This window comes from Canis lupus, chromosome 4 (genome assembly GCF_003254725.2).
Source record: "Canis lupus dingo isolate Sandy chromosome 4, ASM325472v2, whole genome shotgun sequence".
NCBI classification, from domain to species: Eukaryota; Metazoa; Chordata; class Mammalia; order Carnivora; family Canidae; genus Canis; species Canis lupus.
The window spans coordinates 71,988,669-72,012,211 of NC_064246.1; the positions used below are offsets into that span (position 1 = coordinate 71,988,669).

Genomic DNA, 23,543 nt, shown 5'->3' on the forward strand with positions numbered 1-23,543 from the left:
ACTGGTTACTAATAGGATAAAGTCTGGCTCTCCTCCTAATGCTTCCTTGAGATACATATACCTCCTGACTTGTTTATATTAGTTAACCTTATGAATGTTATGAATATTTCATCAATAATGTATCATGTCAGGAATTAGGATAAAGACAGGTTTGTACTATTGAATGGAGATAGAAATATAAAAAGAGTGATATAAGACCAAATTATGTCAGTGTGCAATGAGAGCTTGCAGGGAGAGTCCGTCAAAGGCATCAGCTTCACTAGTTACAGTATTTGAGCTGTATTTCAAAGGACCAATAGAAATTTGTGTTCCTTATAAACAGTAGAAAGGGTATTCAAGGCAGCAAGAATATAAAATGCAAAGGAGTGATGATCAGATGTGGACCAGGAGTTAGGTGTGACTGGAGTTTATGCCTTGGAATGAGAGAGAGGGACTGGCTAGGTGTGCTGGTTATAGATTGGAGGCCAAAGGCATCTATTCCTTATCTACAAATAGTAAGGGGATCAACAAAGAAATGGGAGCCAACTGGAGGTCTTACTTCAGTAGTCTCAAGTTGAAGGACCTCAGAATAGAGAGCGTAGGGTAGTAATCATGAGTAAACCTGAAGGCTGTCAGGAGGAAGTGAGAACGATTTTCTATTTGGATGACTGAGTTGATGGTGATTTCTTTGGCAAGATAGAGAATGTAGTTTCAGATACGTTATAGGGTGCCAGGAGAATATAATCAGTTAGTAATATTCATTGGCACATCCAAGAAGCAAATACCAAAATGAGATTTAGGTGAGCAAGAGATTTATTTGGAGAAATACTTGTGAGGGAGAAAGGGGCAGGAGCCAGAGAAAGTTGGGGCAGCTGTCAGACTGCAGGGCCAGTGTAGATCTGATCCTGTGTTAGGGGTCTCCAGGAGATCACTTAGGTTCGCTGATTGGCTGGGAGGACTTACAAAATTCATGACTTAATTTATTACAGCAAGATAATTCAAAGCAAAACCAGCAAGTGGAATAGAGTGCATGTAGTGAATTCGGAGGGAAACCAGGCAAGGGTCTCAAGAATCCTAGTGCAGTCCCAACAGGACACTGTTCCTCCAGCAGCAGGTTATGACAGCATCTGTGAGATAATGTCCACCATGGAGGCTCATTTAGAGATTCAGTGCCCAGAGTTTTTCTTGGGGGCTAGTTGGGTAGGCAGCCTCTGCCTGGCAGATACCAAATCCAGATTTCCAGAAGGAAAAGCAGGTTATCAGTACAAACCACATCACTTGTACCTGTGACCTTCCACTTGGGATGATGTTCTCGTATGCTGGGTGCTTTGGTACCCCCCAAATCCCTATCTCACACTACGTGTTTTCTTAGACCACTATCAGTACTACTTGTGTCAGTTCATATCATCTGAGAAGCAGAAACCAAGATAGGATTAGATGTGCAAGACAGGGATCCCTGGGTGACGCAGCGGTTTGGCGCCTGCCTTTGGCCCAGGGCGCGATCCTGGAGACCCGGGATCGAATCCCACGTCGGGCTCCCGGTGCATGGAGCCTGCTTCTCCCTCTGCCTGTGTCTCTGCCTCTCTCTCTCTCTCTCTGTGTGTGTGTGATTATCATAAATAAATAAAAATTTACAAAAAAAAATTTTATAGATGTGCAAGACAATTATTGGGAGAAAGGCCTATGAAGGGAAAGGTGGAAAATCACAGAAGTAGAGGAACACATCAGACCAGAAGGGGGAGGGGAGAGGGTTGAGTAAGTGGAATGTTAAGAGTACAGTGTTCTAGGAAAATTTCAGCTGGGTCAATGGTGAGATATCATGCCAACACTGCCCCCCCAGAAGAGTCCTGTGTCTTGCAGGAATGAGCCAGCCATACTATGCCTGCCATGCTCAGGCATTAGCTCAGGTCAGCCCGTGGGAAGTATGGCATGAGCATGAATGTGAGGCTAGATCCACAAGGGCAGCTGTTTAGAAGTCATCTCTGTAGTAGAAGTTTTGGAAGCGATTGAGCTAGTCCAGGAATAGATGATTGGTAAAGAAGTAAAAAACAACCTTTCAAGACATTAATATGGAAGTGGTGAGCAGAGAAGTAGCCAATGTAGGAGCCTACAGAGTGTTTTCAGTTAGAAGACTCATGTAGGAAAGAGTTCAACACAGGAAAAAAGAGCCAATTATATTAAATGCTTTAGAGAAATCCAGTAGGATGAAGAGGCTTTTGGTGAGTTTTCTGAGATCATTTTCAATGGATTTCAGGGTACAGGTTGGAGCAAGTTGATAGAGATAATGCACATATACTACTTTTCGAGAATGGGAAAAATCTTTCCAAATAGGGGCACCTAGCTGGCTCAGTCGGCGGCATGTGTGACTCTTGACCTCAGGGTTGTGAGTTCAAGCTCCATGTTGGGTGTAGAAATTACTTTTAAAAAATCCCTTTCCAAATAAATAGCATTTAGTTGTGATTCTACTTATATCCATAAAAAAATGTAAAATCAAGTGATGCCTTGACTGTTATATTTCTCAGTGTTCAGCATTCTTCTGGTAGACGAACACAAAGAACGGAGAAGGAAAGAAGAGAAATTCAGGTGTGGATGAAAAGAAAACGCAAGGAAAGAATGGCAGAGTACTTAAACCAGCTGGCAGAAAAGAGAGGGCGAGAACATGACCCTTTCTGCCCGAGGAGCAATCCAGTAAGTATGCAGTATCAGGGGCAAAGGAATTAGCACAGAATGTGTGCAGTTTTTCTTTAGCAAATATTCAGGAAAAGGATTAACATAATTTGGATACATTTTTTTATTAGACAGAAATGTCACCAGTTTTGCTTGTCAGAAAATGTTAATTACCTTAATAAAATATAGCAAGGTATTCTACAAACCATGTTCTAGAAGTTGAACTATCTTAAATACTTTCCCTTCCCAGGCTAATTACGGCTGTAGCTAATTTTAACCCAGTGAAGATGTTGAGTAATTGGTGACCAGTTAGAGCTATTCCCTTAATTTTCAGTGAGAGTCAATGGCAATTAAACACTGACTGTGTGTGTAATAAAAATTCTGTATCCATAAGTTATCTACAAAAAATAAAGAGTATGGTCCAGTCACGTACCAAGGGTACAATTGTGCGTGTGTGTGCATGCACACGCGCACTGCCCTTTAAAAACTGTCAACAAAAAATAAAAAAATAAAAAAATAAAAATAAATAAATAAATAAAAAATAAATAAAAAAATAAAAACTGTCAACATTTGTTCACTGAGCCCTGACTGTGGACGTCACCATGGCTAGGTCAGAAACAGTTTTCTTCAGAAGGTGAAATAAAGCAATGTTATTTTGATAATCACATTACTATGAAAATTACATTTGGATTATACATAGTTTATCTTTTATTTTGTAATTTGAAATAAAATATAATAGTACTTAATTTTTTTCAGCATCATTAGGGAAACATGTTCTATAAAAGCGAGTTTTCCAGATAAAGTGGTCACAGTAAAGCACCAAATGGTGCAAAGTAGGTGAACTCTTACATAAATTGTACACTATACTTGTGTCTGGAGAAAGCATGTTGATGTTAATAAAACTTTTTTTTTTTTTTTTTTAATTTAAAGAGAGAGCATGTGCATGCACAAGAGCTGGAAGGAGGGAAACAGGGAGAGAGAGAATCTTAGGCAGGCCCCATGGTGTGGAGCCCAACGCGGGGCTGGATCTCATGACCCTGAGACCCAAAATCAAGAGTCGGGTGCTTAACAGATGGAGTCACCCAGGTGCCCCGATCTTAATTAATATAACATTTTGTCAGCAGTGAGGCACATGACTAGAATCTTCAGGTGCATGTGTTAATGTATGTGTTCCTCCAACCCATGGGGGGTGACTTCTGATGTCACCCTCTCAACCAAGCAAATACCCAAGATAGAACTGTGTCCAGATTTAGGATAAATTAATCGAAGGCACAGGGGCTGCTTGGTTCATAGACTTTGTGACCACTCCTTCACAATTACAAACACTTGTTTATTTTTAGCTACTGTTTAGGTGAGGGATGGGGTTAGTGAGGGGTTGTAATTACAAATTTCATTTGAATTTATTTAAAGATTTTATTTATTTATTTGACAGAGAGCATAAGCAGGGGCAGTGGCAGAGGGAGAGGGAGAAGCAGGCCACCCCTGAGCAGGAAGCCTGATGTGGGGCTCAATCCCAGGACCCTGAGATAATGACGTGAGCTGAAGGCAGATGCCTAGCCAACTGAACCACGCAGGCACCCCTTATTTGAATTTATATCAGAAATTAATAAGACCTTTAATTTATTACTGACTACTTCCATGTAGGATCTGCAGAGAGCAAATGCACTTCAGTGTTCTTTTTTTCCATTTTAAATGCAGCTGACACTATGTTAATTGAATTCAAATTAAAAAAAATTTTAAACGCAGCTGATAAGGTTCTCTTCTTTTGAGAAAATACATGAATTTAGCTACTAAAATAGATTTTGCATCCCACTTATTAAACCAGATTTTAATTACATGATGCTTTATTAACATTTTCATGTTTTGTGCTGAGATAGGAAGCTTCATCAAATATGACAGTGTTTTACACTGTTTTCCTGAATGGCAAAAAGACGTTTTAACCTCCTATTAAGGGACGCCTGGGTGGCTCAATGGTTGAGCATCTGCCTTCAGCTCAGGTCATGATCCCAGGGCCCTGGGATCGAGTCCGGCATTGGTCTCCCCATGGGGAGCTTGCTTCTCCCTCTGCCTATGTCTCTGCCTTTCTCTCTGTGTCTCTCAGGAATAAATAAATAAAATCTTAAAAAAAAAAAACTTTGGTATTAAAATTGGTTAGTGGAATTTTCATGTTTTCCCTGCATCACAGTGGCTTAATTATTTGAACTAAACAATCACAGACTAACTGGGTATTTCTCCTGCAGTTTTACATGACTTCACGGGAAATCAGGCTGAGACAAAAGATGAAGAACGAAAAGGACAGGTGAGCTCCCCAGTTTGCACACCCGAGGCATTGACAACGCCTGACCAGCTCTAGTCTTCACATAGCCCCTTTCTGTCCATAAACAGAAAATCATGGGAGATAACTGCAAGGAAAATAGACTCCATGAGCCTTTTAAGGAATTCGCTTTCAAATATCGTTTATTCCATTGAATTTTCAGGCTTTTATTTCTGCTGTTGCCTTCCCTCCCCCAATCCAGATATGTAGGTGTATTTTGAAAATACCCAAAAGGTCGTAACTATAGGTACCTTCAATTTCCACCTAATGGGGGCAGCCCAGGTGGCTCAGTGGTTTAGAGCCACCTTCAGCTCAGGGAATGATCCTGGAGACCTGGGATCGAGTCCCACGTCAGGCTCCCTGCATGGAGCCTGCTTCTCCCTCTGCCTGTGTCTCTGCCTCTCTCTCTCTCTCCCTGTGTCTCTCATGAATAAATAAATAAAATCTTAAAAAAAAAAAATTTCCACCTAATGGTTTTCAGAAATCTGAAATATGAATTTGCATTTGAAAAGCATTGAAGGGATCCCTGGGTGGCGCAGCAGTTTGGCACCTGCCTTTGGCCCAGGGCGCGATCCTGGAGACCTGGGATCGAATCCCACGTCGGGCTCCCGGTGCATGGAGCCTGCTTCTCTCTCTGCCTGTGTCTCTGCCTCTCTCTCTCTCTCTCTCTCTGTGACTATCATAAATAAATAAAAAATTAAAAAAAAAAAAGAAAAGCATTGAAAAAAAAGCAAATGCTAGGACATCTTCAAACATTACGTTTCCTCTAGAAGTATGAACTGAAAAGGAGTCTTTTACTAAATGCTGTTTAATTCTTTGTTTGAAGGTTGTTACTCGCGGACCACTATAATCAGCGGATCTCCCAAGCATACAGTCTGATGAACGAACTGTTATCTGAATCAGTACAGCTACCAAAAACTGCACAGAAAGCCTTGCCTCACAAACCCAGAGCTGCTCAAATTTCCCAAGAGCAACACTGCCTTTCTCCAAGAAGGTAAGACAAAGTTTGGCAGGTCATTCGGCAAGATTATGTCAGGTGCAGTAAGCAGAATTTAGTGCTTTTGTCCCCCACGTCCAGTATATTTGCATCTACCCTGCTCAGAAGTACGATAATCAAGTAAAGAAAAACATGTTCCCATAATTATGAGGTCTTTACAAGTTTATAGAGTCACCAAGGAAAAAGACAAAAATGGCACTGCGTCTGTAAGATGTGCCAGTGCACTCCGGCATACTGGATATCAATGCAATTTTGATATCCGTTCAATTCTGTTTCCTCCTTTTCTGTAATTTGCCACCTAACTGTTCTCCCTGTTTCTCCCCTTGGCTCCACTCTTGCAGAAACAGTCCTCGCCTCTCCGCCATCTCTTCCCAACACGAACCCACATGTAATCAGACTACTTGTGTATGTATAATTTGGGGTCTACTCAAAATAGCACAGACTCCCTCGAATCTTTTCTAAAATAAAACAGGGTACTAAAAATACATAACTGCCAAATACATAGGCAATTTAAAATAGATAACCAATTTCTTTGAACAAACAAATGAAGTTTAAGGTGTGAGATATGAAGAATAATTTGTTGAGAATTGTCAAAACACGAAATGTTATCCCTGAGGTATAGAAAAAGCAACGTCAAATGAATATATTAATCTGAGCTAGAATTTGGGCTTTTTGAAATATAGTTTATTACTGAGATTCTAGGAATGTAATAATTATGTAATTTCTACTGTAGAGAGAATAAATATGGTCACAATATTCCAACAAATCAACCTGGAAAATTCAGATATATATCCAGACCGAGTTATATCCGAAAGGGGAAACCTCTGGGGCATCCTCAAGGCCCTCCTTGGCCACATGGTAAGACTCTGACCTTTTTTTAAAATTTTGTATAATTTGAAAACAAAAATTTTGTATAATTTGGTGGACTCCTTGTCTCCAGAGTTGGTTTGCATTAGTAAAATGAAATTTTAGTGAAAAGCAGTTCTCCTCTCAGCAGAATGCAAGCTGCAGGATTGATAAAAACTTACCTGTGCTGGGATTTTGTTTGTTCCATTGCTTTGAAATAGGAAGATCACAGAAATCTTTTTTAAACTAATGATCTTTTTGTAATAGAATTGAACAGTCAATATTTAGATACGACTTATTTGGGAATCTGTTTCTTTTGTGTGTCTGGCTAAAGAGGTAGGCATTTTTCACAAATCAAGTTCTGATATCAGGATGTACTAGATCAATATCAGGATTTCTGTCTGTCCCCCGAATAGCCAGGGGAATTTTAAAAAAGAAAACCGGGGATCCCTGGGTGGCGCAGCGGTTTGGCGCCTGCCTTTGGCCCAGGGCGCGATCCTGGAGACCCGGGATCGAATCCCACGTCGGGCTCCCGGTGCATGGAGCCTGCTTCTCCCTCTGCCTGTGTCTCTGTGCCTCTCTCTCTCTCTGTGACTATCATAAATAAATAAAAATTTAAAAAAAAAAAAAAAAAAAAGAAAACCGTATCTGGGGGCATCACAATGCCAGATTTCAGGTTCTACTACAAAGCTGTGGTCATCAAGACAGTGTGGTACTGGCACAAAAGCAGACACATAGATCAATGGAACAGAATAGAGAATCCAGAAGTGGACCCTGAACTTTATGGTCAACTAATATTCGATAAAGGAGGAAAGACTATCCATTGGAAGAAAGACAGTCTCTTCAATAAATGGTGCTGGGAAAATTGGACATCCACATGCAGAAGAATGAAACTAGACCACTCTCTTTCACCATACACAAAAATAAACTCAAAATGGATGAAAGATCTAAATGTGAGACAAGATTCCTTAAAAATCCTAGAGGAGAACACAGGCAACACCCTTTTTGAACTTGGCCACAGTAACTTCTTGCAAGATACATCCACGAAGGCAAAAGAAACAAAAGCAAAAATGAACTATTGGGACTTCATCAAGATAAGAAGCTTTTGCACAGCAAAGGATACAGTCAACAAAACTCAAAGACAACCTACAGAATGGGAGAAGATATTTGCAAATGACGTATCAGATAAAGGGCTAGTTTCCAAGATCTATAAAGAACTTATTAAACTCAACAGCAAAGAAACAGACAATCCAATCATGAAATGGGCAAAAGACATGAAGAAAAATCTCACAGAGGAAGACATAGACATGGCCAACACGCACATGAGAAAATGCTCTGCATCACTTGCCATCAGGGAAATACAAATCAAAACCACAATGAGATACCACCTCACACCAGTGAGAATGGCGCAAATTAACAAGGCAGGAAACCACAGATGTTAGAGAGGATGTGGAGAAAGGGGAACCCTCCTGCACTGTTGGTGGGAATGTGAACTGGTGCAGCCACTCTGGAAAACTGTGTGGAGGTTCCTCAAAGAGTTAAAAATAGACCTGCCCTACGACCCAGCAATTGCACTGTTGGGGATTTACCCCAAAGATACAGATGCAATGAAACGCCGGGACACCTGCACCCCGATGTTTATAGCAGCAATGGCCACAATAGCCAAACTGTGGAAGGAGCCTCGGTGTCCATTGAAAGATGAATGGATAAAGAAGATGTGGTTTATGTACACAATGGAATATTACTCAGCCGTTAGAAACAACAAATACCCACCATTTGCTTCAACATGGATGGAACTGGAGGGTGTTATGCTGAGTGAAGTAAGTCAATTGGAGAAGGACAAACATTATATGTTCTCATTCATGTGAGGAATATAAATAATAGTGAAAGGGAATATAAGGGAAGGGAGAAGAAATGTGTGGGAAATAGCAGAAAGGGAGACAGAACGTAAAGACTCCTAACTCTGGGAAACGAACTAGGGGTGGTAGAAGGGGAGGAGGGCGGGGGTTGGGAGTGAATGGGTGACGGGCACTGGGGGTTATTCTGTATGTTAGTAAATTGAACACCAATAAAAAATAAATTAAAAAGTTTCCGACCTCAAAGGATTTACAGTACAACATGTGAAAAATCATGGTGTGCATACAGGAACCTAAAGAAGTTTGCTCATTTTTATAGGAACTGCTACTTTTACCATACAGAATAAAGGAGGTGGGGCCAATGTGGCAGCAAGAAAGGCTGTGCCTTCTCCAGTTACCTTCCAAAAAGGTAAGGGATGAATAAAGAGAAAAGTTCTTCAACTTACATTTTTTCAAAATCATAACACTCTTAGAAATTTCAAATACAGATTTTAGAATGAGGGGTACAGCTGTGTGGTCCAGGGGTTTAGGGAACAGGGTGTGGCATTAGCTCTCTTTGGAACCTTAACCCAGCACTTACTCTTTAGCTTTGAGCACATTCCTAACCCATTTGTAAAAGCCTCAATTTTCCTACCTGGAAAATACGGATTATAAAAGTGAAAACAGGGGCAGCCCTGGTGGCACAGCGGTTTAGCACCGCCTGCAGCCCAGGGTGTGATCATGGAGACCAGAGATCAAGTCCCACGTCGGGCTCCTTGCATGGAGCCTGCTTCTCCCTCTGCCTGTGTCTCTGCATCTCTCTCTCTCTCTCTGTTTCTCATGAATAAATAAATAAATAAATCTTTAAAAAAAAAAAGTGAAAACATGGGCTTAGCGCAGAACTGAACATAAAAACCAGTAATTCAGGAGGGGGCCTCTGTCACAGTCATGCAGCACACAGGCCCATGAGTTTGGGGATTCCAAATCAGCTGTGCTCTGATCAACTAGAGAGGAAGTGGTCATGATCTTAATTCCTACGAATTAAGATCCAGCCCTGGCCCCCTCCTCACCCCATGTTATTCTTCACCATTTCAAAAGCACTTCCACCTTATTCTCCTGTGAGCTCTCTGAAACAGCCTTGGTAGATAAACAGGGCCGCTGTCATCCCCATCTTACAGCTGAAGCCACGGAGGCTTTGGAAAGTACAGGGGCCTGCTTGGACCCCCTTAGGACAACGACACCAGCTAACAGTACAGAGGACTTCCTGGATGCCGGGCATTGTGTGAACACAGCCTGAGCATGACCTTACCTCGTCTTACATTAACTGAGTGAGCTCTGTGGCGTTATCCTAATTTACAGAAAATAACTAACTTTGGTAGGTGTAATGATGAACACACTGATTACGTGCACTATAAAAATGATGAGACCTGAATGAGTCTATTCCTCCCTCTGCCTGTCATCCGGTGCCGCCCTCTTCCCCTGCAGACACGTCTTCCACTTTACTGCCTCTCCATTCAGCAGTGTCTGCTGTTTAACTTGTCAGGTTTGACTGTTGATGTCTGTATTTCCTAGAAATTCTCTTAGGTTCTTTTTCCATAGTTTTCCCCCACTGAGTGCATTAAAACTCAAGGCTGTAGTTATTAGGATCAATATGAGTCCTAGAAGCATCACTTGCTGTGCTTTTAATTGTATCATCCCAGACTTCTTTTCTTTTAAAGTCTCTCATTTTAATCTTTCATCTTTTGTAAAATTTTTTTCTAGTTTAGAGTACTCCAAAGCTGTTTCCTTCTTTTCTAAACAAATATTTAGCAGTGTTAGTTTAACAGATAAAATACCCCAAAATACAATGTTGCCCCTAAAAATAAGTTGAACTGATATGTACCCTGGTATTATATTTATGAAAGCTCCAGAGATCCAGGGTTTTGTGTTCTTGAAGTGAATTATGATCTCGCATGGGGCCTTGCCCATAGAAAGGCAAACAGAAGTATTTCTTTCATTGTCCAGGAGTAGCCCTGCCTGTGACAGGATGAAATTGGGTAGGACTCCAAGTGTCTAGCGTGGCTGTGTGTCTAGAGTATGGCCCACGGACTGACACAGGTAGAGCACAAGGAGGAACAGGGTTTCCTTCTGAGGGTGGTACAGGTGATGGATTCAGTTTTACTGTTCAGTTTCAGATTCCTCACTGTAAACATTGTTTATGTGCTATAAAGAAATTGGGCGGTGGTGGTCACTGTCCTACAGAGAGTGCTTTCTTCGAGGGCAGCTGGTGTGCTTGCCAGCCTAGTTTCCACTGTGGGGTTTCTTCTTAATATATCACTGACCTTTTACCTTAGAAAGCGTCCACTGTCCACACTGGGGCATGAACACCCAAACTTGGAAAGCTTTGCACATGCACAGTTTCACAGCATTGTTTGATATTGTATTTTAAGATTGGATATCCCGAACAAATCCTAGAGCGATACACTCTGATCTGAAAAGGAGGAAATTACAAAGCCATCCCTGCAGAAAGCAAGGTGAGAGAAGGCCAGGGACAGTTTCTCAAGGTGTATAGATTCCCCACAGGTAAAGATTTATCCTAAAATGCAGAACCGTTAACTTTAAGTTCTTGATTTTGGTGATGATTTTGTCAGTGTTTTTGGATGGCAATAATTATGTTCATTTGATGAGTATCAAAGTCTAATTAACAAATTAATTGTAGCAGAAGTGGGGGTGGCATTAGTTGGTGGTTATAGCCTTTGCTGATCTCTTTCACAGCCTGACTGGTTGGAGCAACCACCTCAGCACCCCATCTCCATTTGTTTCTGTCTACCTTGGAGAGACCGCCTACCCTCGTGGTTAAAATATTATTCTTTATTACCCTTCAATCTCAAGTTTTTGTTTTACTAGCTGTTTTGCTTTTCACCACAGTGTGCATTCACCCAACTCTGTGGTTGGAACTTCTCCACAGTTCTATATGCAGCCTTTCCTCCTTGTCCTAGAGGTTCCTGTTATTTTTTAAAATCAAGAGGTGGCCAGAATTCCGTTTCCTTCCGTCACACTGACAGGGCAGAAATTATTAAAAACCATATCCAAGACCTTGTGATTCAAAGATCAGGTAAGGGCCACCTGGCTGGCTCAATTGGTGGAGTGACTCTTGATCTCAGGGTTGTGAGTTCGAGCCCCATCTTGAATTGCAGAGATTTCTTAAATCTTAAAAACTTCAATTATTAGGTAAAATGTGACTCCCTCAGATTTGATGATAAAAGTCAGAATAAACAAAAAAAAAATATAGATGACTTAGTCCCATGTAGCTTTGTCCTTTTCCCTTGAAAGGTTCTGGTGCTCCATGTCGCCTGCAGTGTACAAAAAATCACATTAGTGCAGAACTTTCGCCTCAATCAAAACAGGTATGTATAGAGTACGAGAGAGAGGAGACCGTGGTGAGTCCCTGGACGGTACCTTCAGACATCCGTACGGTTCTTCGCGAGAGTCACAGTTCCCTTCTACAAGTAAGCATTGTTCCAGATTTAAGTTTGCTTAGTGATTTCTCTGTGTTCTCCAGTTGTTACTGTTTTTTGTTTTTTATGAAATGTGGAGATACTGCAAGATTGAAGTAGTAATTCAGAGCATCTGTACTTTTGGCTTAGTACTGTAGCGTTTATCTTTCAGAATTTTCCTTGAATTTGTATTAAACAATATCAAAAAAGTAAGAACAGATATTTCTATTACAAGTATAAAAATCCATTGTGTCCATTCTTCAGACCTGGTGCCAACATCTAGTTGTGTCAGATGATGTTCAGCTTGTTGTCAATCTAGATGTGCTGGGCAACCACTGCCCTGGTGTGCTTCACCAGTTGGTGGATGAGCAACTCTAGAACCTTTGGAAAGCTTAGTTCATGTTCCATTTATTTTTTTTCTCAGGCTTGGACCACAACTTACTACCTTTCTTAATTTGATAGGACTTGTCAGCAACTGAAGAAGAGCGAGAGCCTCTTTTTGGTGGCATCGACAGTGTGTCTGAGAGTACTGGCAGCATCCTCAGCAAGCTTGACTGGAAGGCCATTGAAGACATGGTGGCCAGCGTGGAGGACAAGAGCCTGTCTGTCCACTGGGCCTTGGGCCTGTAAGATCCAAGTATCATTCTGTTTCCAAGCAAAGGCCAGCAGCTCAGTGATAGTAGTTCTGAAAGATTTGTGTGTTTAAAAGAGAGAAGCAGTGAAGGAAGCAATGTGAATAGACCACCTACAGCCATATTATTACCTGGATTAGCCATTTCAAGAGGGAAAATAAACACTTCTCAATAATTTTGCCTTCATAGGGTAAGGGTTGTTTAACTATAGATCATTACGTGCTTTTGGATTTATCTTTAACACAATTTTTAAAATGACTTGAAAGGTACTTTTCATTTTTTTCAAGTTTATATATTTAAGTTACTTTCAATAAAAATCTTTTGTTTTGTCTCCTCCTTTACTACCCCGTGAGTCTTGAAAAACAAAACTTATATGGATAAATCTGCTGGAAAAAAAGAATCTTTCATTGAGGAGAAGAAAGTCACAATGTCACCCTAAGATTCGATAATGAACTCCATTTTATAGCATAGCCTAAAATTCACCTGGGTAAACCTGGCCCAGGAGCCAAAGAAACCAGGCACTTTCCAGCAATGCTGGACTTTTAAATAAGCCAGACCTATCCTGCAGCCTGCAAAGCCTTGCTTTGGGTTACTGATTCCAGAAGGCTCATGTAAACTTTGTAAAAACCATGGTGTGAAAAAAAAAAAAAAAAAGAAAAAAAAAAAACCATGGTGTGGAGACCTGGGTAGTTTCTGGTGTTGTCCCAGTATCATAATTTGGGAGATAATTTTTATGAGAAAAAACTCATCTTTTTGAAAAAATCACTCGTCAATTTTTGGTGTAGTATCAAAGAATAATATTGTCTGAAAAGGCTATTAAATATACCTCCTTTTCCAACCACATACCTGTGTGGGGCCATATTGTTTTCATGTACTTCAACCAGAACAACATCCTGTAACAGGCTGAGTGCAGAAGCAGGTATGAGAATTTGGCTGTCTTCCATTAAGGCCATACTTTAAAGAGATCTGTAAAATTACAAAACAAAGCCACTCTTCTAGTTTTATTTTGGAAAAGAGTTACTTTTGTAAAAATGTGTTATAAACATTGAACAGGGTGGGGTGGAGGGCACTTGGGTGTTTCAGTCAATTAAGCGTCTGACTCTTGCTTCAGCTCAGGTCACAATCTCAGGGTCCTGAGATTGAACCCCACGTTCGGCTCTGCATTGGGCATGGAGCCTGCTTAAGATTCTCTGTCGCCCTCTCCCTCTGCTCCTGCTTGTGCATGTGTGTTCTCTCTCTCTCTCAAAAATTAAACATTGAGTGGGTCATTGTAATTAAAAATATTTAAGATTTTTCTCAGTTTTAATTTCTAACATGATACATATTCACAGATATATCCACACATAAACAAAAGCTCTTTAGGACCCTCAATAATTTTTGAGTATAAACAGAACACGAAGTTTGAGAGCTGCTGCGTTAGGGCTAACAACGTGCACCCTTCACTTACCAACTCGACATTAAACACGACTTCAGAAACAAAGGGGTTTTTACAAATAGTATAATCCCTTTTACCTGCCTGCTCCTGTTCTGATTTAAACATTCAGTTGTCTTTTAAGGCAAGCATCATTTCCAGTGCTTTTTCATGTCTTCCTGTAGTTTCAGATGTCTATCTAGTATTTCCCTTCAGCCTGAAGATCATTAGCATTTCTTTTTCTTTTTTTAAAGATTTTATTTATTCATTCATTCATTCATTCATTCATTCATGAGAGACAGAGAGAAAGAGAGGCAGAGACACAGGCAGAGGGAGAAGCAGGCTCCATGCAGGGAGCCTGATGTGGGACTCGATCCTGGGTCTCCAGGATCAGGCCCTGGGCTGAAGGCAGCGCTAAACCCCTGAGCCACCTGGGCTGCCTTCATTAGCATTTCTTATATATAATAGAGATCTTCAGGCAACTAATGCTTTCAGGTTTCATTGATGAAACTGTATATTTTTTTACCCTCATTATTGAAGCGTATTTTTTGTAGCCCTTACTTTAGGGCAAGATCTTCACTTCTAAGATGGGTCCTTCTGGTGTCGAGCCTGGATGCCTGGAGGATTGAGGAGGTGCTAGGAGGAGCCCCGGCAGGGCTCAACCTCTGCTGTGTCTGCTGGCTCTCAACCTTGTAGTAACTACTTGCTGGGTCTCCTCAGTACTCCTTACCAATACGAGCAGCTCCCCCTCATCCACACACAGGCCTCTGGGGATCCTCTCTGTGCAGCTTCCTTCTCTGTTGCCTTGCCCTGTAGGTTCCAGCCACTGTTACCACTCTAACCTCTGCTCTCTGCCTCTTCAGCTTAGTAGGATCACAGTGATGTGCTTGGACTCTAGCTCATTATGTTGGAGTCATCAGAATCCTGTCCTTAAGTAAACAGTGAGGCATTTGGAGACTTACCTCATGAGTATCCCTTCTCTCTAGGATCACTGTTTTGTGCTGCATGGTGTCTAATGTCTAACAGCAGTGTCCTCACACATAATTTTGCCCAGCTTTGTGGTTGAGACAGGTAGACTAGTCAGGTAGCAGTTCCTCTGTCATAGGTGGAAGGAGAAGTCTTCTCTTAGGGAAGATCCACACAGTAAACCTGAAAATGAAGGATGAACAGGACAGAGAATATCAGCAGAGGACTGATAACCATAGGGAGTCTCACCCCCTAGCTTGAGTACATCCTCAGCCTTAAAAAAAAAAACTGCAATATGGGGCAGCCCTGGTGGCCCAGCGGTTTAGGGCCGCCTTCAGCCCAGGGTGTGATCCTGGAGTCCCGGGATCAAGCCTGTGTCTCTCATGAATGAATAAATAAAATCTTAAAAAAAAACAACCCTGCAATATGATGACTTTGCTTAGTATATCTAAACACAGAGGAATCATCCAAAGAAGTGTTTTAGATCCTTCTGAGGAAGGGTCTAGACTTCATGCCCTCCATACGTGGATTAAAGGGAAGCACTTTCCATATATGGATTTTAAACATCATACTTGGGAAATATCTCTAGTTATCAAAACTGTTCCCAGTTTCTCAAAACTGAATCTTAACTTTGTTCACATTTTATCAGAAAATGTTATTACAGGGACGCCTGGGTGGCTCAGTGGTTGAGCATCTGCCTTCAGCTCAGGTCGTGATCCTGGGATCGAGTCCCGCATCGGGCTCCCCGGAGGGAGCCTGCTTCCCCCTCTGCCTGTGTCTCTGCCTCTCTTTGTGTGTCTCTCATGGATGAATAAATTAAAAAATTCTTTTTTTAAGAAAAGAAAGAAGGGCAGCCCTGGGGGCTCAGAGGTTTAGCGCCACCTTCAACTCAGGGCATGATCCTGGAGACCCGGGATCAGGTCCCACGTGGGGCTCCCTGCATGGAGCCTGCTTCTTCCTCTGCCTGTATCTCTGCCTCTCTTTCTCTCTCTCTCTCTGTGTGTCTCTCATGAATAAATAAAATCTTTAAAAAATATTTTAAAAAATTAAAAAAAATGTTATACCGCAGTTAACATGGTGTTATCACTGAACCAAAGGATTCTGGGTGAACTTGGGATGCACCAGCAAAGGAAGCTCAAGGCTTCTGCCAAGAAGCTACATACTTGAACCTGGATTTAAAACACTGAATTTAAGGTTCCCTGGGTGGCTCAGTTAAGCATCTGCCTTCGGCTCAGGTCATGATCCTGGGGTCCTGGGACTGAGCTCCACATTGGGCTCCCTGCTCACTGGGGAGCGTGCTTTGCCCTCTGCTCCTCCTTCCCTCTCCTGCCTGTGTGCTCTTTCTCTCTCAAATCTTTAAAAATTAAAAAAAAAAAATGATTTCAGACTTTCCTACTTTCTCACTTCAGCACCCATTGTTTCCAGTCAGTGTCCATACCTGATAAATGTTGGACTAATGACAAGCCGTTATTGCTTATACAATTTTCCATATGTCAACAAATAATTATTAGGTACTCTGCTTTATGTGTTGCCTAGCTTTTCTCTAAGAAATCAAACCTTGGACCTTGCTGAGGACATACGAGAAAAAAGAAAATGCACTTGACAATTGCTCAGAAGTCACACTGGGTAGCTCTCCAGAACCCTACTTTCCTGTAAGCATTGCTGTACGCTGACCATTTGTGTTCAGCATCTGGACTGTGGCCCTATGCAATGAAGGAGACCCTTGGTAGAAACTAATGCTTTCCTTTCCATATAAGTATTTGATCAGGGCAGTAAGTGAGAGGGAAAATTCCTGTTAGGTAAAGTTGGTTTGTGAGTTGGGAATGAATGGCCCAGCCCTTTCCTATATATGTGGGCTGGGGGGCCAAGATCTGTGACAGGAGTTGCTGAGCTGAAGGGAAATTTTCTCTATAGGGTCTTTAAAAACATGATCCTAGGCAGAAGTCCAGCTTTCTAGCTGATCACCTTAGAGCAGGTATCATCAAGCCTGGCCTACTCTCTGCTCTTGGAAATTAAGGCATCTATTTCTTAAGCAGGATCCATGCCCAGAGTGGATCCCAATGCAGGGCTTGAACTCGCAACCTGGAGACAGTGATGATTTGTAAAGACTAAAATACTTATTTCCTGGCCTTTTACAGAAAAGGATTCCCCCAGGTGAAATCCACCTACCTATACACTCAGAACCTCAATAAACCTTTTGGTACTTTGCTCTGAAACCTGAAAGGTGAGATGCCCGGGTGGCTCAGCGGTTGAGCATCTGCCTTTGGCTCAGGGCATGATCCCTGGGTCCCAGGATCGATTCCCACATCGGGCTTCCTGCATGGAGCCTTCTCCCTCTGCCTGTGTCTCTGCCTCTCTCTCTGTGTTCTCATGATAAATAAATAAAATCTTTAAAAAAATAAAACCTGAAAGGTCAGGTATCACCAGACACATGGAGAAAGTCTTCATCATGAAGGGTCGAGTTAAATGGGCAAAATAATAGAACAGGTCATATAGGAACTAAATGTGTCTTATTTATTTTTGTGTAATCTCCACACCCAATGTGGGGCTCTATAGACTGACCCAGCTAGGCACCCAGAGAAACATTTGTTTTTTGAAACAAATTGGAATACTCAATGACTAAAGGAAACCCTATTCCTACATTTCCATACGTAGTTTCTGTTGAGGATTTTTATTTGATTGGTGAATGTCATGAGTTCAATATCAATTGATTCCCATGTTTAAAATGAGTGCAATACATGAGTTAAAACCCAAGTGAAGGGGGGACGCCTGGGTGGCTCAGCGGTTGAGTGTCTGCCTTCGGCTCAGGGGGTGATCCAGGAGTCCCAGGATCAAGTCCCACATCAGGCTCCCTACAGGGAGCCTGCTTCTCCCTCTGCCTATGACTCTGCCTCTCTCTTTGTCTCTCATGAATAAATTTTTAAAAATCTTAAAAAACCAACCAACCAAATGAAGGGGTGCCTGGCTGGCTTAGTGAAGCATGCAATTCTTGATCATGGGGTTCTAAGTTTAAGCCCCACATTGGGTGTAGAGATCATTTAAAAAAATAAAATCTTAAATACAAGTATATTTGTGAGGCACCTAGTTGCCTCAGTCAGAAGAGCATTAGACTATTGATCTTGGGGACGTGAGTTTGAGACCCTTGTGGGGTGTAGAGATTACTAAAACCAAACTTAAAAAAAAAAAAAAACTCAAAAGGTGTATTCGTGACTTTCATTTCTGCCCCTGTTGGTGGTGCTTTGGAGTGACAGGCAGCAATTTCTCCTTTGGTAGGCTGAGTAGATTATTTACCTTGCAAAATCCACATGGCAGATGGATCTCAAGGTCTAGATTTGGGGCAGATGACAGCAAGCCTGCTTGTAGTTGCAGGTCCAGGCTACAATATGTTCTCTACTCTGGCTCTATTGACAATAAAACGTAATTTTACCTCTATCTTTCAGACTCCAGTTTATAATTCTAATCAGAACTTGAAAGGTGAGGAATGTGATTTTATCAGCCTCCTTAAATCTGAACATATGGTGCATTGGCTGTGACTTGAGCTCAGGCCTCTAAATGCCAAATGAGAAATCTACTTTTTAATCTGACAGATATAAGGGGATATTGAATTCAACAATAAGAATAAGTTACTGTACAAGAGGAACAATCAAAGAACAAGAAGAAACTCTTTGAAATTTAAAATACAACTGAAATAAAACATTTCATGGAAGAGTTAAAAGATAAAGTTGAAAAACTCTCAAAGATAGTCAAAAGACCCTCCACCCCCACCCCCAAACTCTAACAGGCAAAAAATAACTGAGAAGGGGAGCCTGGGTGGCTCAGTTAGTTAGGTGATGGACTCTTGATTTCTGCTTGGGCCATGATCTCAGGATCATGAGATGGAGCCCTGAGTCTGTGAGATTCTCTCGCCCCTCTGCCACCTACTCTGTCTCTCAAATGAACAACATCAACAACTGAGAAGATCAGCCCAGGAGGATTACCTAACAGAAACTACAGAGACACTAAAGAAACTTAAGGGGGGCGGCAGGGTGCCTGGCTGGCTCAGTCAGTAGAGCATGTGACTCTTTATCTCAGTGTCATGGGTTTGAGCCCCACACTGAGCTTAAAAAAAAAAAAGGAAACTAAAGGGGAAGAGATCATAAAAATTCTCCATGGCTAAGGACACAGATTAAATGATTTAAAAGTCTATATGTGCCCTACAAAATGAGTTTTGGGCCAGCCCTGGTGGCTCAGTGGTTTGGCCCAGGGCATGATCCTGGAGTCCTCGGATCAAGTCCCGCATCGGGCTCCCTGCATGGAGCCTGCTTCTCCCTCTGCCTGTGTCTCTGCCTCTCTCTCTGTGTCTTTCATGAATGAATAAATGAAATCTTAAAAAAAAAAAAAAAAAACCAAAATGAGTTTTAAAGACCTCCATTAAGGGACATCATAGTGAAATTTTAGAATATGGGAAATACACAAAATATCCTAAAAGCTTCTAGAGGGAAAACACAAGTTGTATACAAAGGAACAGTGATCAGTATGGTATCAGCCCTTTTAACAGCAACAGCACAGGTGAGATTATAATGAAAGTGATTTCAAAGGGAAAATTTTCAATTCAGAATTCTATACCTAGTTATCAATTATAAGGTGAGAATAAAGACATTCTCAAACGATTAATAACTCAAGTTTGTCTCTATGTGTTCAGTCTTAGGAAGCTATGGCAGGCTATGCTCAAGCAAAGGAACATTTTAGGCAGAAAGGAGGAAGGCACGGATTCCAGACACAGGTTCTGAATTCAATCAGAAGAGGGGTAGGGAAAGTCTGGTACAACACCTTTGCAGCAGTCCTGGAAAATCAGTCCATACTGGTGCAAGACGTTAGGACAGAGAGCTAGAGGAAGGACTTTCTTGGTGGAGGAACAGGGCTGGGGTTTGGGAGTAAGAGTGGGGAGGAGACTCCAATGATACAACAGAGCACTCCAAAAGAATTACCAGTTACTACGTGGAACTTCTGTGAGTGAAAAGCAAAGCGTTTTCACTAAAGGGTGCACAAGAAAGAAAACATTCATCTAGTACACTAAATGCTGGCTCCGATTGAACAATATTTACATCGTTTTCTATTACATAAATGCTCAGTAAATATAGTGATATCCATACTAGGAGGAGACGGGAGGAGCATAAGAACTAAGTCCTTATCCTTCATAAAAAAGTTAATAGGTCACAATACATAGTCCAGAATTAATAAATTGTAATAGTACATTCTTTAGAAATATAACTACATAAAGAGTAAAAAAGTTCAAATTGGTTGCCTTTATGAACAAGGGATTATTTATTTAAATTTAATTAGAAAAATCAAACCAGGGCAGCCCGGGTGGCTCAGCAGTTTAGCGCCGCCTTCAGCCCAGGGCCTGACCCTGGAGACTCTGGATCAGTCCCACTTCGGGCTCCCTGCAGGGAGCCTGCTTCTTCCTCTGCCTCTCTCTCTCCCTCTCTCTCTCCTCTCTGTCTCTCATGAATAAATAAATAAAATCTTTAAAAAAAAAAAAAAGAAAAATCAAACCAGTAAACAATAGAAACTATTATTGCATTAAAAGCCTGTCTCATTAAAATGTTTATCTTGGGATCACTTTGTATAAAAGGCTGGATTTTAAAGATTGAATGAACAGTTACAAGCTATGCAGAAATCCACCAAGGCTACTTTTCTCCTTTTTGGATAATGTCACATCTTTTGATTCCTTTCCTCACTTCAAATTGTGGTTCTTCCTCCTGGGCTGTCCTCCAGATGAATCCTGTGTAAGTCACATTGCTTCTATGCGGTACCTACCCAGGAAGGCTTTTCTCACTGCATCTTACTAAGGAAATTCACACCTATTCTCTCCTTATTACAACTTAAACAGTATCTAACCAAAGCTATGTGACCCAGGTCATCATCTTAAATAGTATTACACACGAGGCCACTTCTCCTGCCACCTCTACCCCTACCCAGTTATCACCATCTTTCACAGGGACCGTATGGCCTCCTCCAATCACTGTATAAATTGTAGCCAGTGAGCATCTAGAAATGCAACTCTGATTTCACAAATGCAAATCCCTATTCTACTCCCACCCATCTTCATTTCTTTCGTGGTTTCCCATTGCTCTTAGGACATCCTTAACATGGTCTGGTCTACAAAAGCATGAATTTAGCCCATCTAGGTCATCAGCTTCATTCTACTCTGTCTTGCTCTCTGCCATCCCCGGGAACCATGAAGCTTCAGAAAGTACCTTTGCATATGCGGTGCCATCAATCTGATATTCTCCTTGCATCACTTTCCTCCATCTATTTTTTCCTCTTAGAGTTCATACCTCAACCATCATGTCCCTAAGGGATGAACTGCTGGGAGGAATTAAAAATTATTTCCCATTTCTTAGTGGTTCAACCAACACTGTTTGGTACCTGTTAATACCTTTTATAGCTATTTCATTCAGGCTTTGAGGATTAGTTTCACTTGAAGGAAGCCTATCTTATCTCCCCCAGCCCTCCAGACTTCAGTGCTACATACTCTCATGTATTGTTACTTTTCCTCTCAAGCACTCTCTTCAATTGTTAATAACTATATAATTGTGTACTTTGTGGCTCATTTCTCGTCTCTCCCACTGGAACACAAACTCCTTGCCACTGGTCCAGCACAGTTCATTGCTCATAGTAAGCACCCAGCAAATACTTGGCAAGTGATTAAATTTGTAGAAACTAATAATAACCAGTGTCAGTACCAAATGATCCCTAAGAGAAATTGTTAGTAGGATAGGAAAGAAGAATCCAATGTTTTAAGTGCAGGAAAGGATAGAGCCTGTAATTTCTTGATCTCTCTCCAATGCCAAACATCACCTCTTTACTAATCCATTCCTACAGTTGCACCCTTACACCTCGTTTCCAGAACCACCCTACTTCAGAAATCTCACACATTCCTTCCTCTGACTTTATCACCCCATTATTTCATTTCTGCTACTCCCATTATACTTGCTTTTCCACTTCATGGAGGCCTCTGAACCTTGATGCTTCCCTTTTCTCTCAATCTAGCTGAGTTATGCCCCCACCTCCACTCCCTGTTCCCAATCCTGGCTCAGAGACAAATCACCTCTTTGTTGAGCAGCTGGCCCTACTGGAGAAAAATAACACCATCATGCATTTGGGCAGCATCACAGTTGCCCACAATGTAGCCAGTGAGGGATCTTTCTGAATCACAACCTGGAGTACATTATAACTAGTTAAAGCCCCTCCAAACTAGAGTGAGGCCTGTCAGGCCTCTATTACCTGCTTCTCTCTCCAGCTTCACTACTCAGCATTTCAGTGTCTGCTTCTCTTTCCTGACTGGCCATTCTCCCTGACAAGACTCCCACTCATTTCTCAAAGTAATTGGCTTTGCTCTCATTCTTTCTGAAACTACTTTCCCTAAAGGTTGCCCTTTACATTTTGGATGGCAGGATCAATAGTTTTTCAGTCTTGATCTTATTGCTGCATTTCACATGTTCCTTTCTCTGTCCTTGAAATTCTTGAACTGCTGACTTCTGGATTCTTCCCATCCCCCTCTACTCATTTCTTCTGTCTCCTCCACAAACTCGACCTCCTGTTGCACCTTAAATGTCTGTAGTCTCCAAGGTTCCTCCCTTGGCTCTATGTTGCTCATTCAACAGCTTCCATGCTGAGCAGTCCCAAGTGCAGTCTCAGCCCAGAGTTCCCCACCAAAGGTGTCATGTTCCCACCTTTTCGATATCATCTGAACATCCCAGAGATATTCACTTCCAACATGTCTAAACATAAAAATTGAAAGTAGAGAAACCTGATAGCTATCCGCAACACCTCTGTCTTCTTTGACCTCAGTCAGTTAACTGTCAGGTCCTGCTATTTTTATTTCCTAAATAGATCTGCAGTCTCTCTGATCTTCTCCTTACCCCTACACTGCCATCATCATCCTCTTCAGGCTCTCACCATCGGAGATGATTGCATTAATAAGTATCCTTTTCTTGACACCCTCAAATCTACCCTCTATGTAGAAGCCAGAGTGAGCTTTTACTAATCCCTTGCTTAAAGTGTTTCCAATGCCTACACATTAAAATTTAAGTTCTAGAAAGTATATACTTAGCTCGCTTACTTTCTATAACTTCATCTTCTGATACTGTACTCCTCACAAGCCAGTTTTTCCATAAAGTGCTGTCTCCACTTTCAGAATTCCATCCCTCATGTCCCTGCTTAACCAAACATTCTGATGATCCAAATGGACACAAAAGACAATTCGATTTTTTAAAAAAGTAATCTTTGTGCTCAATGTGACATTCAAACTCATTACCCTGAGATCAAGAGTCACATGTTATAATTTCTGACTGAGCCAGCCAGGTGCCCCAATTACGGGTTTCTTTAAATAAGCTTCCATAGGGGTGCCTGGGTGGCTCAGCTGTTGAGTGTCT

At 41.5% G+C, this 23,543-nt stretch overlaps 1 protein-coding gene and 1 long non-coding RNA gene across 28 annotated transcripts in view; one reads left to right on the forward strand and one right to left on the reverse strand.

Annotated features, from left to right (window-relative positions):
• The window catches only part of CPLANE1 (ciliogenesis and planar polarity effector complex subunit 1), a 138,045-nt gene extending 124,456 nt beyond the window's left edge, over nt 1–13,589 (forward strand). For 20 of the 27 annotated variants that reach the window (XM_049109321.1, XM_049109325.1, XM_049109328.1 and 17 more), the window contains 8 exons: nt 2,502–2,667; nt 4,887–4,945; nt 5,787–5,954; nt 6,691–6,815; nt 8,979–9,068; nt 11,068–11,151; nt 11,951–12,126; nt 12,577–13,589. In XM_049109321.1, the coding sequence (XP_048965278.1) occupies nt 2,502–2,667; nt 4,887–4,945; nt 5,787–5,954; nt 6,691–6,815; nt 8,979–9,068; nt 11,068–11,151; nt 11,951–12,126; nt 12,577–12,744 (1,036 nt within the window). In that variant the 3' untranslated portion in view covers nt 12,745–13,589. The other 7 variants (XM_049109326.1, XM_049109334.1, XM_025436419.3 and 4 more) reach the window with 5 other exon arrangements.
• Nucleotides 1–23,543, reverse strand: part of LOC112652809 (uncharacterized) — a 61,012-nt gene extending 37,469 nt beyond the window's left edge. Inside the window, exons 1-3 of the long non-coding RNA XR_003131738.3 lie at nt 23,231–23,543; nt 15,120–15,306; nt 13,593–13,712 (exon numbers count right to left, since the gene is read on the reverse strand). This is a non-coding gene — a long non-coding RNA (uncharacterized LOC112652809). The remainder of the gene's footprint in view (nt 1–13,592; nt 13,713–15,119; nt 15,307–23,230) is intronic.